Source organism: Alternaria infectoria, assembly GCF_024043175.1.
Source record: "Alternaria infectoria strain BMP 0036 chromosome Unknown scaffold_9, whole genome shotgun sequence".
Lineage (NCBI taxonomy): Eukaryota > Fungi > Ascomycota > Dothideomycetes > Pleosporales > Pleosporaceae > Alternaria > Alternaria infectoria.
This window is the reverse complement of record NW_026250698.1, coordinates 168606-184883: the sequence shown is the minus strand read 5'-3', so window position 1 is coordinate 184883 and position 16278 is coordinate 168606. Positions and strand designations below refer to the sequence as shown.

General features: G+C 53.1%; 6 protein-coding genes across 6 annotated transcripts; 4 read left to right on the top strand and 2 right to left on the bottom strand.

The window, feature by feature from the left end:
* Window positions 1-686: 686 nt before the first annotated feature.
* On the top strand, window positions 687-3465 carry J4E92_006014 (uncharacterized protein; the record flags this gene model as incomplete). The annotated part of the gene is given in 2 exon segments (XM_051497389.1): window positions 687-2892; window positions 2909-3465. 2 exon segments carry the CDS (start codon window positions 687-689, stop codon window positions 3463-3465), a joined length of 2763 nt encoding a protein of 920 aa, XP_051352036.1.
* Window positions 3466-3477: 12 nt separating this feature from the next.
* J4E92_006013 (uncharacterized protein) lies at window positions 3478-6062 on the top strand (the record flags this gene model as incomplete). Its single annotated transcript, XM_051497388.1, has 2 exons — window positions 3478-3504; window positions 3543-6062. 2 exons carry the CDS (start codon window positions 3478-3480, stop codon window positions 6060-6062), a joined length of 2547 nt encoding a protein of 848 aa, XP_051352035.1.
* Window positions 6063-6221: 159 nt separating this feature from the next.
* Window positions 6222-7010, bottom strand: J4E92_006012 (uncharacterized protein; the record flags this gene model as incomplete). The annotated part of the gene is made up of 1 exon (XM_051497387.1): window positions 6222-7010. The coding sequence occupies one exon, from the start codon at window positions 7008-7010 to the stop codon at window positions 6222-6224; it is 789 nt and encodes a 262-aa protein (XP_051352034.1).
* Window positions 7011-7353: 343 nt separating this feature from the next.
* J4E92_006011 (uncharacterized protein) lies at window positions 7354-8180 on the bottom strand (the record flags this gene model as incomplete). The annotated part of the gene is made up of 2 exons (XM_051497386.1): window positions 7354-7517; window positions 7571-8180. The coding sequence occupies 2 exons, from the start codon at window positions 8178-8180 to the stop codon at window positions 7354-7356; spliced, it is 774 nt and encodes a 257-aa protein (XP_051352033.1).
* A 536-nt stretch (window positions 8181-8716) lies between these two features.
* Window positions 8717-11118, top strand: J4E92_006010 (uncharacterized protein; the record flags this gene model as incomplete). Its single annotated transcript, XM_051497385.1, has 2 exons — window positions 8717-9627; window positions 9879-11118. 2 exons carry the CDS (start codon window positions 8717-8719, stop codon window positions 11116-11118), a joined length of 2151 nt encoding a protein of 716 aa, XP_051352032.1.
* An 892-nt stretch (window positions 11119-12010) lies between these two features.
* Window positions 12011-15151, top strand: J4E92_006009 (uncharacterized protein; the record flags this gene model as incomplete). The annotated part of the gene is made up of 4 exons (XM_051497384.1): window positions 12011-12550; window positions 12609-12881; window positions 12944-13405; window positions 13454-15151. 4 exons carry the CDS (start codon window positions 12011-12013, stop codon window positions 15149-15151), a joined length of 2973 nt encoding a protein of 990 aa, XP_051352031.1.
* Between the last annotated feature and the right edge of the window lie 1127 nt (window positions 15152-16278).

The following is a 16278-nucleotide window of genomic DNA, read 5'->3' as shown; positions in this document are numbered from 1 at the left end:
GCTTCTGCGAAGCTTATTTGGTGGTAAAGATGGGAATTTCGAATTTGGTAGAGCTTCTGTGCAGTTCCCGGTTGTTTGGTTTAATCCTAGGCGATGGGTGTAAGCGCAGTGGTTAAGTCTGGTTATATGTGCACACTCCCCGAGAGCTAAATTTATGGTCAGCGTGCTTGTGATAAAGAATTCACTGGCAGGCTAAACTTCACTCTCTAACTTTTGAAGAACTGCTATATCACAACAAGCACGCGCGATGCTTTTTACTTGAAAGCTTGATCGTGGGGTCGTTATGCTTGTCACTCGAATAGGAATTCAGTAAGAATATAGATATTGAAGTGCTCTTGAAAAGAATTCAGAAGAACTGGTCAGTCACAGTTCTCAGACTTCAAGATTACACACCAGGATATGACCAACGCAGGCTTCCAGGTGCTGATCTGGTGATGGTCTGAGCCTCTTCACGCACCCGAGTTCGACATCAATACCGCACATTCAACGAAAGCTTCACAATCTTGTTTTGGAATATCACCTATGTCAGATATAAAGTCCTAGACGTAGCCAGTGTTCTGAGGCCATTCTTTTAACTCTATATTTACCCCAAATAGACACCAACTTATCACATCATACAGGCAGGCCTGATCTTACACACTTCCCAGTCCAACCAATCGAGTTACATACCAACGACATCATATATCATGGCGATCGCACAACCAGCCATCGCTGTTCATGTCGCTATTGATCCACGCAATCAAGGACTTCCCACTGATGACTACGACACCGATGAGTCATATCATAGCGAAGTCAGCGATGAAGATACTAGAGACAAAGTAGAAGACGATAGTGACGTGGAAGAGGAGTTTGATAGCAAGGTTGAAGGTACAGGGGACGACGAAGATGAGCACTTGGAAGACAGCGACGTTGACGGCAGTGACTACGAGCGAACTTCAGACGATGAGACATCTGAGAGCGACAGCGAACATGAAGACGGCGGGCTGCCACATCATAAGTCAGCCAGCAATGTTCAGATACCGCCTGTTGGCTACCCTCAACAAGCTTCCGTGGTTCCAGAAGCACTGAGGCCAGGACCGAATGACCATGATCCGCGGGCAATGCCTCCACAGCAACGCCAAACTTCTAGTCCAAAAGTTCCAGTGCATTCATATACGCCTTCTGAATTGCGACAAGCAGATCAGCGTCAGGATATCCCTATCCAACACCAGCGCTTCCAAGACGTTGCTCCGTTTCCTCCGCAACCTGCACAACCCTCCCGAACAAGCCTGCCGTTATGGCAGCAGCCCTACCAGCGTTCGATACAAGAGGAGGAAGCGGAAGACGAATATGAAGAAGAAGGGGAGGAAGAAGGCACCGACGACTATGACGATCTAGCGCGGGGACCGATTTCCCAAGGACAGTCATACGAGTCAGCAGGACGTCAAATGCAGATGCCTTCTCAGGATCAGGTAATGGAGCGACAACGTCAAGAGCAAATCAGAGCTGCACTGGCAAAGAAGGCTTCAGACGAGCGAATGGCGCAAGAACAGGAAGCGGCTGAAGCCGCGGCGGAAGCAGCGCATTGTCAAGCGCAGCGACAACAGATCCAAGCCCAAAGACAAGAAATTGACAGGAAACGCCAAGAGAATATGCAAGCTGCCATGCATCAGAGACAGCTAGCGCAGCAGCAAGCGCAGGAAGAGGAAGAGGAAGAAGACGAGCTCGCAGCACAGCAAGAAGCTGCAGTAGCTACGGCCAACGAGACTGCTCGGAGAAAGTTCGAATACGAACAGCGTCAACAAGCACTTCAGATGCAACGGGCGCAGCAGAAGTATGCGGATGATGAACTCGCCGCCAGGGAAGATGCGGATTGGGCTGATCAGGAAGCTGCAAAGGCCGAGGCACAGCAACGGGCCTTTCAACAGCAGCAACAGTGGCAAGAACAGCAAAGTGCCCAAGACGATGAAGAATACCAGGCACAACAGCAGGCACAGTACCAACAGCAACAGTTGCGAGAACAACAAAAAGCCCAGGAAGTTGCAGATAAAGCTGCTCGGAAGCAAGCAGCAGACGAAGCCCGCCAGTTCGCAAAGCAAGAGAAAGATGCGAAGAAGGCGGAGGAGAAAGCAGCAAAGGATGAGAAGAAAGCACAAGAGAAGGAGCGAAAGGATGAAAAGAAGGCTGAAGAGAAAGAGCGAAAGAATGAGCAGAAAGAGGCTGATCGAGAGGAACGTGACACTCGTCGAGTGGAAGATCAGGAGGCCAAACGCGAACGAAAGGCCGAGGACGATGAACGGCGAAAAGAACAGCGCGAGATGGATCGTGAAGCCCAGAAGGCTAAGCGGGCGAATGATATAGAGATGAAAAGGACACGGGCAGAGGAAATGCGGGAACGTAAAGCCGAGGATGCCGTTCAGCGCCAACAGCAACAGGAGATCGATAGAGAAGCCCGCAAGACTCAAAGGGAACTCGATGCGGCCGAAAAGACTCAACGCGCACAAGAGCAAGCTGAGCTCAGAGCAGAGGAAGCATCTCAACGTATTGAGGAACGATCCGTTACACAAGAGGCCAGAAAGGCGGAGCGAGAAGCCCAGAGGCAGATGCATTTAGCTGAGAAGCGCGGCACGATGGAGGCCACGGCTGCTGAAGCTAACCATCGTATGGAAGAACATGCCATGGAACAAGAAGCAAAGCGTGCCGAGCGGGAAATGGAGGTCCAGAGACGCCAGGCCGAACTAGAAGATAAAAAGGCTCGACGAGGCACTGAAGCTGAGGAGAAAAGATTGAGAAAGGAGAGTGAAGACGAAGAGCGAGCGCACAAGAAAGCAGCTGATCAGGAAAAGAAGACTCATCAACAAGAGGAGAGGCAGCGTATGCAGGAAGAGGAGGACGAGCGACGGATGGAGGCGGGTAATGCTATGGCGAGACCGCCACCCGATGGGAACACGGCAGCTGGAGGACATAATGAGGCCCAAGGACACCATGATCAACAACATGGCAGTCACTCGGACGAAAATCATGGCCACCGACAAGGTAGACACCCAGATGCGCAGCATGGTGACCCTAGAGGTCCTAATCACGCAAGAGGAAATCATCAAGATCAAGCAAGACAACCTGGACAACAGGGTCAACGAGACGGTCGCCATTGGGACGTTAACCATGGCCACCAACAGGGAAGATACCCAGATACGCGACATGGCGATTCTAGAGGTCATGACCATCCGGGCGGAAATCATCAAGATCATGCGAGACAAGGACAACAGGGTCGACAAGACGGTCGCCATTGGGACATTAACCATGGCCATCAACAGGAAAGATACCCAGATACACGACATGGCGATCCTAGAGGTTATGGTCACCCAGGCGGAAATCATCCGGAGCACGCCGAAGAAGGACATGGTGACGGACTACGTCAAGAAAGACACCCATATATGCAGCGCGGCGATCCTAGGGATCGTGGTCACCAAGGCGAGAATCACATAGATCACGCCAGTCATGGACGTGGTGATGAACTACACCTGGGTATACACGGCGTACCAGGACCAAGGCAACACGCACAGGCGGGACGAGAAGCGCAGGAGGCAAATTTGGAGGCTGCGCAGAGCCCTAATAGCCCCAACGCTCAAGGCAAAGGCATCAACAACGGAAACGGCGCGAATGCGAACGGTGCCAAGCAAAAACCTGTGATGGATCGAGAGTTGGTCTTGCAGGGAAGAAAGGACAGGAAAGAGGCAAAGAAGTTGAACAAGGCTGCGGGGAATGACGCCAATTCTCAACAAGAGAACGCAGGTGAACCGGTTAAGGAAGGCACAGTCGACACACAAAAATATGCTGCTAAACAACCTGCGCGTACGGAGGCTGAGATAAAAGAAGCGCGGGCGGCGAAGAAGAAAGCGAATCAAGACAAGAAAGCCGCGAAGAAAGAAGCTAACGCCCAGAAAGAAGCTGCTGCCTCGGGTACCAAACATGACAATACGACTAAAGATCAAAAGGGCGCAGATGGTCCAGCCAAGGGAAAGCAGAGCACAGAAGACAGCGCAAAGACTAATCAGAAGATTGACAACCACACGATTACCAACAAGACGGTCAACAACCAGACAATCACCAATCAGACGATTACCAACCGAACGATCAACAACGAACATGTTACGAACGCCAAGACCGAGAAAGGGCCCTCTAATAAACATATCATCAAGGAGAAGAGAGCCCTAAGAAAGGCTAAGAAAGAAAAAGACGCCGAGCACAAGGACGCTGAACATAAGGATTCTGAAAACAAGGGTTCTGAACACAAGGATGCTGAACATAACGACGCAGAACTTAAGGAGAGTAAGAACGGTGGAGCGAAGTCGGACAGTACCGACGCAGACTCCAAAGTCGCCAACAAGAAGGCTAAGGATGAGAAGAAGGATGCGGATGCAAAGAAGAAAGCCGAAGCGAAGGAAGCAGCATCGAAACTGGAAATAGTGCACAAGGCTGAGAAAGCTGATGAGAAGAGCGAAAAGAAGGGGGGTGAGAAGGTTGGTAAGGAAGTTGTTCCATTTACCAACAAGCATGCCGATAAGTCTGGGGAGCCAAGTGCTGCGAAAGCTGAGAAAGATGCTCAAAAAGCGGAAGAGGCCCGGAAGAAGCTCGAAGCTAAACGAGTCGCATCTGAGAAGAAGGCCCAAGACAAGGAGGAGAAGTTGAAACTGAAGTCTCTCATAAGGCCTGAGTCCTCTGATGCCAAGAAAGCCGCCGAAGCAGAGAAGCAAAGACTGAAGCTCGCAGCCAAGGAAGCGGCCAAGGACAAGAGGCTCGAAGCTAAGCAACTCGCAATCGATAACAAGCCACATGATAAGGAGCAGAATTTGGATCACAAATCCAGCGCGAGGGAATTCCAGTCGCTTGAAAGCCATACACAGAGCTCTGAACATCGAAAATTCAGCTTATTCAGATCGAGTGCGAAGCATGAGACCACGGATACCAAAGCGGCCGAGAAGGCGGAGCAACAGAGGCTGAAGACAGCAGCCAAAGAAGCCGCAAAGGGACAGAAGCTGATAATGCAAGCCGAAGCGAAGGAACAGAAGCTCATCACCCAAGCTGCAGCGAAGGAACTGCGCACAGCCTCTAATAGACCTGCAAAAGAACAGACGCTCGTAACACTGGCCACCGCCAAACAAGGAGCCGCCGCACGAAGAGACCAAGAAAAGGAAGAGAAACGTCAGAAGAGAATAGAAGCCCGATTGATGATTGAGCAGCCGAAACAAGAGCGGAGTTTGGTCAAGTTTGGAAAGAGAGAGCATGATCAGCCGAAACAAGAGCAAAGTCTGGTCTTATTTGGAAAGAAAGCCCATGATCAGCCGAAGCAAGAGCAAAGTCTAGTCAAATACGAAAAGAAAGCGCAGGATGAAGCCGCCAAGAAACAACGGAAGGCAGAGGAAGAGGAAGAGAAACGCAGGAAGAAGGAGGACGCCCGCGCTCAAGCAGAGCGTCGGAAGGGAGAGCAGGCGAAGCTAAAAGCAGAAGAAGAGGAGCTTAAAGCCCAGAAGAAAGAGAAAGACATAGCTGTAAAGGCAGAGAAAGATAGACTAGCAGCAATCCAGAAGGAAGAGAAGAAGAAGCTTAAAGCTGAGGAGGACGAGAAGGTCGAAGCTTTAAAGAAACAGCACAAAGAAAAGGAAGAAGAAAAGAAACGCAAGAAAAAAGAGGATGAAGAGTTTTCTAGAGCTCAACATATGGCAGACCAAGAGAAAGGTCGAGCCGCAAAGGAACAGAAAGATAAGAAAGAAAAGGAAGAGAAGCGCAAGAAGAAGGAAGACGACGACTTCGAGGCAGCGCTTCGAAGAGCAGAACAAGAGAGGACTAAAGCTGAGCGGCAAAAGAAAGAGCCAGTTGCAAAGGCAGAGTTAGTGAATGACGCCGCGTTCAGGGAAAAACTTAATAACCAGCATAAAGAATGGGAGAAGAAGAAGAGGAGAGACGCTGCGAAGAGTGCTCCGAAACCAGCGGCCGCGTCCAGGCCTACAGGTGCAAGGAATGCTGCTCCAGCTAGGAAGCCTGCTCCAGCTAGAAACGCTGCTCCTGCCAGGAAGCGGAGGTAGATGGGATATCAAGACTGTTCGGTAGATGCTGTAGCGATGATGTATTGGTCGTGTGTAAATTCGTCCATGATGTAGCGCGCGTCTTCTATCCTCCGAACCTCTATGTGTAAAGGTCCACGCCTAAACCACATACCTGACAACTCTTACAACTCCCCAACCCTACTCATTCCCCTCCAAACTCTTCTTATACTCCTCCCACAACTCCTCAACCCCCTTCCCACAACACCCCTTCCACAACGCCTCCCCATCATACTTCCTCTCCCTCATCCCCTCATTCAACCTCCTGACAACATCCTCCCCATGCTCCTTCTCCAGCCACTCCAGAAAATACCCCGTCCGCTCATACCCAGCATCCCACTCACAATCCCCATGCCTCTTCCAATGCGGCGGCGCAAACCCCGCCTTCAACCTCACCCAATCCGCGACTCCTTCTGTTAACCCCGTCGGCGCACTCCCAAACCCACTATGCTGCCAGCAATGCACCATTTCATGCACAAGTACACCTAGTATCTCTTCCTTCTGCCGCGACTCAGGCACGTGCGAGATGTAAGACGTGTTTAGGTGGATTTCCTTGTGGTCGTCGTCGAGATCGAGACCTGTTGTGTATGCGACTCCGTCCATTTCGCGGAGGACTAGCGTTACGGATCGCGTGCCTGGGATGCATGTTTTGGGGAGTCCGCTGTAGAGGTGTGTGAGGACTGTCGCGACGGCGTGCTCGAGCGCGTGTGACGCGTGTGTGAGGCGTAGGAAGGCGCGGGTGCCATTTGAGGAGAGGTCGCGGAGTTCGAGGCGGAGGAGAGGTTTGCGCGTTGGGGTTACGGCGTCGGTGACGAGTGGGAGTTGGGTTGTGGGGTCGGCGAGCGTGGTTGCGTTGGTGGAGGTGGTGTTGAAGGGGTGGGTTGGGGGTAGTGCGGAGGATTGCGGGGCGGGTGGGGTGGTTGATGACATGGTCTGGTATTGCTTTGGTGTCTTCATTGATTATTTCTATAGAGGACTTGAAGGTTTTTTTTATAGAAGAAGAGTTGAAGGGTTGTTGTTGCCTAGATGCGGTGCTATGGTACGCAAGAGCACTGGTCCTCGGCGAACGATAAGATACCGAGCCATGGTAGCTGCGAACGCTTAATCTTTCATACCAACCAGTTAATCCACACTTTTATCTTTCTATATGCCTTTGAATCTAGTCTATCGTCCATTCGTAATCGTGATGGTCATGAACATCCACGAGTGCGCATGATGTGGCATTGCGGACCCCAGTCTATCGTCTTGCGACAACGTACAGTCATACATCTTCTCACGAACTCTTGAAAACCTCTGGGAAGATCTTCCGTAGCTCCTGTAAGCCCCTGATCTGGTACTTGCTGGCCGGCTGAGCAGGTGCGGGATCTTTCTCGTCAAGCAGATGCGCCGTCTTCCATCCCCGTCCCTCTGCTGCCTTGCAGTTGATGTAAGAGTCATCTGTACCAATACATTAGTAGGCTACAATAACATGAGATATAATAAGCACTCACCGACGAAGTAGCACTTCTCGTTGGACTTGATGCCAGCCTCTGCCATTGCCTTGTCGTACATCTCCACGTGCGGTTTGCAGTAGAACTTGTCCGAGCCATAGTCGCAGAAAGTGATACCCTCGAACAGATCGTCAATCTGCAGAAGCTTGACGACGCGCTTGCCATGGGTGATGTACGCATTGGTGAAGAGCCATAAGCGGCACTTGCTTGTGTCGATGTCCTCGATCAGCTTGCGCAGCTCGGGGTTGGGCTTGATGACATCTTCCAGTGGTAACGCGTCATCTACTTTGCTGTTGTACTCCAGCGCATTGACTTTGTGGTGTCGGACGAGCCCTTCAATCGCAAGACCATATTCGCGGTAATAGCGGTAGTGGAGTTCATTGGCGTCTTCTTGGGACAAGCTGAGGTGATTCTGGAAGAATTGATCGATCAGCTCAGCCATCATCCGGTGGATATCAAGACTCTTAGGGTAGAGGCAGTTGTCAATGTCGAAAAAGAAGACTGGCTTCTCGTTCTCGTCGACCTCGGCGCTGTTGTTTGCTGTTGAGTCATGCTGAGGTTGTGACCGGTACTCCATGGTCTCTGGCGGTGCTGCTGTGTTGAACGACATGATTGTGGTTCTCTCGATACCAGACAAGCACTCGAGATGATGATTGATTTCAGATATCGAAAGGGTGGGATATGCGTGTCCAGGGAAAGTGGCGCTGGAAGATTCCAAAGGTTGTCTGCTTAGTGTAAGTTTCGAGTTATGACGCACAGGATATAGTGTTAGCGTCATACCTTGTCGCAGTATCACTGACCAAAAGAAAGCCAATCTTCACTGTTTCTCTCGACTAGATGCGATTGCTGCCTTCACAGTTGTAGAAGGCGTGATGGGTACATGGAGAAGTCACCATCCCCTTTGGGCCTAGTGCTGGCGCTGGCGCGTGCACCTGCTGAAAACCAAAACGCGCCGTGGCTCCGACATTCATTGCCCACTCGCTGGCGTGTTGCTCTCCATACACTCATTCCCCTTCATCATCTTCTCACCCCGCGCAGCTGCGGGTTTCGCCTGTATTTGTATAATCGCCAGTCTTGCGCTCGCTTGTTGGTGTTCAGTACTAAAGTCAGTTCGCGTCTGTTGTGATGGCAGCGCCAATCGCTTCCATGTCGACAGCCGCAGTGCCGTCGCATCTGAACGGTGCCAGCGCAGTGTCTGCAGAGGTGCTTCGCGAGGCCGAGTTCCTCCAGAAGATTTTGCAGATACGCGACCAAGTGCTTGCTAGCCAACACCCGCGTATTCATCTTCCACCCAAAGTAATTGAGCAGGTTGCACCGCGTCTTCCGCAGACTGCCTCTAGCAGACCTACCACCAACGGCACACCCAACGGATCTTCATCGCAACTATTTCCTCCGCGTCCAGCATCTTCAGCACGCCCTCCCACGTCTCCTATACCCCCTACACAACGACCCTACTCGGCCAAGTCTTCCTCTTCGAGCATCGATCCCATCTTGCTCACAAAATCCGAACACCTGGTCAAGGCGGAACAGCAGCTCAAGCGGCAGCAGATAGAACGCGCACTGAAGGACCAGTTCGATAAAAAGGGCCGTGGCAACGATGCAGACGAGCGAGAAGCTCTCATCGACGTCGAGCAGTGTTTGATCAAGGCCCACCAACTGGTCCCGCCTGTATCTGGCTTACCGTCTGCGACTAACAACAGCGACGACGTTGAGTCATTTGACGAAAACTCGTACTACTCTAGCAAGGCGAACAGTTGGTCCTCAGAGGATGTTGATCGCGCTGACAACACGCATGCTGATGCAGCTCCACTGACATCACAGGCGCAGCCCACAGCTCAGCAAGTGAATGTCCACTCTCGCCCAGCCGAGCCCACTGTGATCGACCTCGACGAAGAGGCGTATGAGCCGGCCGATGACATAGAAATCTATGAGCCTGAGCCTGCACAGCTGCACGAGGAAGGCGAGGAGGAGGAAGACTACTCTCCACCTCCAGCCGAGATTGGTCCAAGCGAACCCTTGAGGGGTCGGCAGCGCAACCGCCATGGCGGCACGAACGGGTATGATACTATAGAATTTCTCTTCTTCTCACTTCCATTCTCTTCTCGCACATTGAGTCAACGACCTGCTTCGCGACAGGTTCGTCCATCCAGGTTGTGGCATGACCCTGGGTTTGGTAGCGAGCGTCACTGTATTATGGGTCACCATTTCTGCTGCCTTGAGATCAGTCATAGCTGTCCTTGCATATCTCTATTACAATTTCCTCTCTTCCATCTATTTTCCTTCTTGTAATCATGCTAACGTTTCGCAGATCACGCCGTCAAAGTCCGACCGGTCCCGCAGCACCAGTTCACAACCCTCGCAAGCGGAGACGAGAAGAGAAACGCGAGCGCGATGAGAAGAAGCGTCAGCAGCAGGCCAACAAACGTGTTGTCAACTCGCCAGAACCGTACATCAAGGAAGAGCCGCAGTCACCACCTCCTTTCACGGCTTATCCCGATTCACAACCTAGTAAGCGTCGTGCGCTACAGCCTCATCCCGACGAGGTAGAGCTTGTTTCTGCGCAAGGCAGCCCCAGAACACAGCCGGTCTACTACCGCGACCCGGAACCTATGGCACGATCTTACCGCGAGTACGACGAGCCCTTGTCCCCGACCGTCATACGCACGCCGCAGCGGAAATCGTTGCGCGATGAACAGGACCTCAGGCGGGTCGCAAGTCTGCAATATGCTCGACGCCCCTACTCGCCAGGTGGCGTCAACGAGATATACGCAGCGCCAGAGCCTCGACAAATTCGTGCAGCATCGCATGCATTTGTCGAACGCGCCGAGGCGCCCGTTTTCCGCGAAGCCTCAGCCCGCCCATCAGCCGCACCCAGATACGTGCGCGAACGTTCGCGATCACCTATACATGAATACATGCCATCTCAGCCGCTCATGGCTCCGCCGCCACGCAGAATTGTGGTGGATCAGTATGGACAAAAGTACTATGCGGCACCAATGGATGCGCGAGAGTCGATGGCGCCACCTAGCAGGCGAGTGGAGGTTGAGCCATACTACGAGCGGGCTGTGACGCGGGAGCCCACGATGCGTGCACCGACACGACCAGAAATGTACGAAGAAGAAGCTGTTCAGAGAATGCCCCCGCCTCCTCGACGTTATGTCGAGGCGTCGGAACCTGAAATGATGGAGAGCCCGTATAGGCAGAGAGAACCCTCTCGCCGTCCTGTAGAGGTGGAATACCGCGCTGCGCCACAGTACGAGGAGATGGGCCCGCCACGAGAGTATGCTTCAGCGCGATCGTACAGTATGAGGCCAGAAGTTGTTCGTCGAGAAGTTCCGGAAGGCTACGTCCGACACGAGAGCATCCAGCCGTCGGCTGTTCGCGCCTCACAGCCTCGATTCCGTGAGGTCAGTGTGATGCAGGAGCCTTTTGATGAGCGTCGCTATGTTGGCGCACCTCAGAGCAGGCGATATGTTGAAGAAGGACCCATGGAGGTCGCTTCGGAGCCGTTTGTGGGCGAGCCGCGTCGCACGTACATGCGCTATTAGCATGGTGGAAGTGTAGCTGTAGGATAGTTTGGTTAGTGTTTGAGACGAAGAGAGTGTTAGTCTTGTAGAGAGTTGTAATAGTCTGTAGCATTGACTAGGCACTGTTGACGCAGTGTATTCACTTCATGCAATTCGATAGTATCAGACGCGACAAAAATATGCAGTCCAGTGACTCGATGCCGCAGTGTCTCAGTGCCGCATCCGCGCAGGACGCTTCTCGGCTGTGGTGCCGACTAGAGGGTGGGATTTGCCTGATTGAGCCTGGCGAGCGGGCAGCCGTCATCGCACTGCAGGGGAGACGTAACCACGCTCTGGGCTCTGATACCAAGAGATGTGCAGAGGCAAGCTCTCGAGGTAGTGTTTGGGCGATTTCGTCACACGGACTGTTTCTCCCGCAACCGAGCCTGTTTGATGCGTGTGGGGAGGGTTGCGTGGAGGGCGATGAGCGACGACGGGGAGCTGTATTCTAGATTTCTATTCTTACTCGGACATGGCATGATGGTGTACTCGTAATAGCCAGCCTTGTCGGAGCGTCAGCTATGCTCGTTTAGCGATAGGCCCGTGGGCGCTTGCGACCACCACACGACGCAGCACACTCGCAGCATACAGCGCAGCACGCATTGCCTGAGGCGACAGCGCACGACACACGACCAGAAGCAAAAAGCAGCGCGGGTGCAGATTCAAGGGACCAATCTCGCGGGCGTGTGGTGAGTGCGACGGGGTGAATGGCTTCTTTTTGTATGACCCACTCCAGCGCCCCCCGGCCAATCAGCGGCGCGCACCGCCTCGCTCGACAGCTGCTTCCCTCTCCGGTCTTCCCAGGTTCCTCGTCCACCTTCTCTCCTCCCACCACCTCCCGCCCGCCAACACCTAGGGCGTCTCCTCACCCACCATGCACAAACTATCCAACTTCCCGGCACAGGCCCGCCACGGCTGGGAGAAAATGGCCCCGTCGACGGCCTTCTCCTTCTCGCGGTCCAACCACGAAATGCCCGTCTCCGCCCCGATCAAGCGTCCCTCGACGGCCACGTCCGCCCCGCCCGTCATCGCGCCCGGCTCCCAGGTCAACGTGTCCTTCAATGTGCCCTTCTCCTCCAACCTCGCCGGGCCCGACCCGGACGACATCATGTGGGCGAGCCCGGGGGCAAAGGCGCGCTGGACCCATCCGGAAGGCACGGCAGACCAGACGCCCACGCACAAGCTGCCCGTCCACGCCCAGAACGTCGACAACCTGCGGAACCTGTGCAGAGAAGTGAGCGAGCAGACCGACGGACGCGTCTCGGCCAACGTGACGTCGGCCGAGTCCAAGCCGCTGCCCGGCCTGCAGCGGGGCCCGCTGCGGGCGCTCGTCACCAACGTGTGCCTGTCGGGCGAGCTCGAGATTGTCAACTCGATGCGCTGCCGCATCCTCAACTCGACGCCCATCTCTCTGGTAGGCTGCTGATGCTGCGCACTCCGCTTGTAGGCCACATGCTGACGTCTTGGCACAGCGATCGTCTTTTGTCGATATTGACTCGCAACTTATCATCGACCCGCCGACACAGAACATCAGAGGCGCCGTGCTCAACCAGCTCGACCTCATCTCCAAGGCCACCAAGGCCGACATCTTCCTGCTCATGCCCAAGCAGCCCGACATCGAGACGGCCAGCTTCCATGGCAACATCGACACGGGCATGGACCCGCGCCTGCGCTGTGCCATCTACGGCGACCTCGAGACCATGGAGCACGCGAAGACGCGTGTGCTGATTATGATCGACCAGATCGTGAGTTCTCAGAGCCCCACAGATGCCCGCTAGCGCACCATGCTAATTCGATGCCGTCACAGCTCAAGCGAACCGTCGATACCATGAAGCTCGAGCTCACCATGCACACCCTGATATGCGGACGCGGGCGCAAGAACATCAAGATGATCGAGTCTGCCACGGGCACCGCCATCTACTTCCCCCCGCCCTTCCCTCGCCTGTTCGGATACACGCCGCCCGGTGCTCAGCGAAGGCCTGATGACCTAGTATACATTACGGGTGAGAACTCGGAGAATATACTGCGCGCCAAGCAGCGTCTGCACGATCTAGTCATGTCCACCAAGGTCTTTGTGAAGCCTGTCATGGTCACCGATACCAAGCTCGATGCCATCTTGCTCGAGCGTCTGGACAAGGTGCGCAAGATCATCGAGAACAACGGCTCGTACATCCTATTGCCCCCTCTTGGCGTCCAGCGTGGTGTTGTGCGTGTTCAAGGCACTGACGTCTTGCATGTTGAGCGAACTGTGCGCGAACTGATGCAGCTTGTAAGTTCGGCATATTCTTCATCTTGGATCTATACTAACAGTACCCAGGCCGGCCAATTCTACAGTGCCTCTTGGTTCATTACCCACCCTGACCCCACACAGCGCCCGCCCACACCTGCCGACGTTCGCGCCATGCTCTCCGATATCTGCATCAACTCTGGCGCTGAAGTCAGCTTCGAGAAGCTCAACTTCCACATCTATGGATCCGACGATGCTGTCAGAGCTGCACTAATGGTCATCAGCAACATCCCATTCGTGAAGAAGTCGCAGTACAACATGAGCGTCAAAATTGAGCTGGCCAATGAGCACAAAGAGTTCGTCAGTGGTAAGAAGAACGGCAAGATCAACAAGATCATGAGCCACAGCAGTGTGCAAATCGTCTTCGATGGCTTCAACGAGTACAACTTCTACATCGTAGTCCGTGGTGCCCAGTACGAGGCTACAAAGAACGGTCTAGACCTTGTCGAACAGGAGATGCCTGCTTCCATTTCCTTCCATGTCCCCGATCAGTACCACAAGCGCATTATCGGCATTGGCGGTCAGCACATTCAGCGCATCATGAAGAAGTACTCCGTCTTCGTCAAGTTCTCTAACGCCATGGACCGTGGCGGCTTTGGTAAGGAGGAAGATGACATCAAGGTCGACAACGTCATCTGTCGCACCCCTGCGCGTAATGCTCAGAACCTCGACTTGGTCAAGCAAGAGATTATGGACATGGTTGAGAAGGCCGACGCCGAATTTGTCTCTGAGACCATCAACATCAACCGTCTGTACCATCGGGAGCTTATTGCTCGTCTAGACAAGATCGATGAGCTGGAGAAGAAGTTCAACTGCAAGATTACATTCCCTAGCACTGAGGAAGCCAGCGACATTGTCACAGTGTCCGGACCTGAGTATCAGGTACCTTTTGCAGTTGACGAGTTCTTGGGTATGGTTCCAGAATCCCATGATCTCGCCTTCCCATCTACCACGGAACTCAGCGAGCACATCCGCTCAGCCGAGTTCAAGGCTGAAATACTTGACAAGCTCAAGACTCAGCACGAGGTCGATGCCCAGCTTCAGCAAGCGCAGACCGAAACTGTCGACGGCAAAGAAGAGACGATTGAAGCATTCCACATTGTCTTCACCAGAAACAATGCTGGCGGACTCAAGGATGCCATCGATTTCTTGCTTAACCACCTAGTCATGCATGGCCTTGACACTAACACTGTTCGTGGAGCTCTTCCACGTCCCAAGTCGGACTCTTTCGAAGACTCTCTGCCATTCTTCGAGTCCAAGCTGCTTCAGCGCGCAGAGCCAGCTGTCGACAGTACCGACTCACCTACACGCTCTCACTTTGGTGATGATGAGCCTCGTGGTATGCTCGACCGCCTCCGCAAGCCAGGCAGCATGTCGTCCTTCACGTCCATTTTCAATGGACGCAAAAACACCAACTCACCTGGATCCCTTTTCAAGCACGCTTCGAGCAATGCTTCCAAGGCATCCCTCGCCAGTCTGGAATCCACCGGTAGCTACCGCAACCCGTGGAACGACAGCGGCATCAACCTTGCGGACGACGAGCACCACAACAACGGCTGGCCCATGCCAGCACCTCGTTTCGAGTCCAAGTTTCCTTTTGGTTCCTCTTCGGCGGCGCCTGGGGACGTGACCCCTAGGTACGACCCGCGGGGCTCCGTGGACAGCGGGCGCCCCAGTACTTCTCATTCTGCATCTGGATACCCGGCCCCTATTGGGCCTCCTCGTTAAGTGATACACCAATCTCGAACCATTTATTTGATACCACTACTGTAACCGGCCTTTAACGACGAATACCCCGCTACGCGTTCATTGTCTCTTGTACGTGTGCGACGACAAAAGAATTATACCCCCTCCTACTCTACGGCGAAATATCCCACGTCAAAAGCCTAGCCTGGCTGGTTGTTGTTGTTGCTGTTTGCGTTTGCGTTTGTCTTTTTGCTTGTTTACGGGCGTTTTCTCCCTTTTGCTTTGCTTTTGCTGAATGATTCCCCAAATTACGGCGCAAAAAGAATATATACCAATTTGCTGCTTTTGTGGATTTGTTGCGTTTTTTGTTCGTTCGTTCGTTCGTTCGTTGTGCGCTCACCACCGCTGTGAGATGAGAAGGAGGAAGGGATATACGATGGGACGATGATACCCCCCGCCGGCACTGCCTGCCAGCCGGCCGTCGTGAGACGGACATACTGGTGGGCTAACGACATGGTGTATGGGTAGAACATTTGGGTCTTTTGGTATAAAACACAGGGGGTTGAGGTGTGCTGGCTCAATGTAACGAGCGGATTTCCTCCTATTTACTCTCTCTTTTCTCTCCACTCTCCTTGTTGAAGAACATGGGCATGTTGGAGATGTGAGGATTCATGATAGATGAACGGAAGGCACATTTACACCCCATGATATGCTACCTTGTTTCGTGCAGTGTGATGTTTATGTTCGGCTGGAGGTGTGATCATGCTTCACGACTACAAGTCAGCATTCTTCCAATAACGCACGCGCATGAATGTTGGAAAGACTCTTCACGCATTCTTCGTGGGAAAGATTAGGTGGTAAGGTCGATGGGAGTTGGTGGAATGTGAAGAAACAGGCACAACGAGTTTCAAAGTTAAGCAAGTTGATGAGGTATCCAGTAAGCCCAGGTACAATCCTGCCACTTTTTACATCATAGCGGTGTAGTGGCTGAGAGAGACTCATGAGGTCGTGTTTCCAACTGCGTGGTCACATTTGCTATACGAGCACGACGTGGTTTTGGCTGTTGATTATTCAATAGTCCCATGAAGTACATGACAACTCTCCGCTATCTGAGGACGAAACAGGCACATTACACGTTCAGACATTCTTGAGTGTAATTCTTGGTCAAT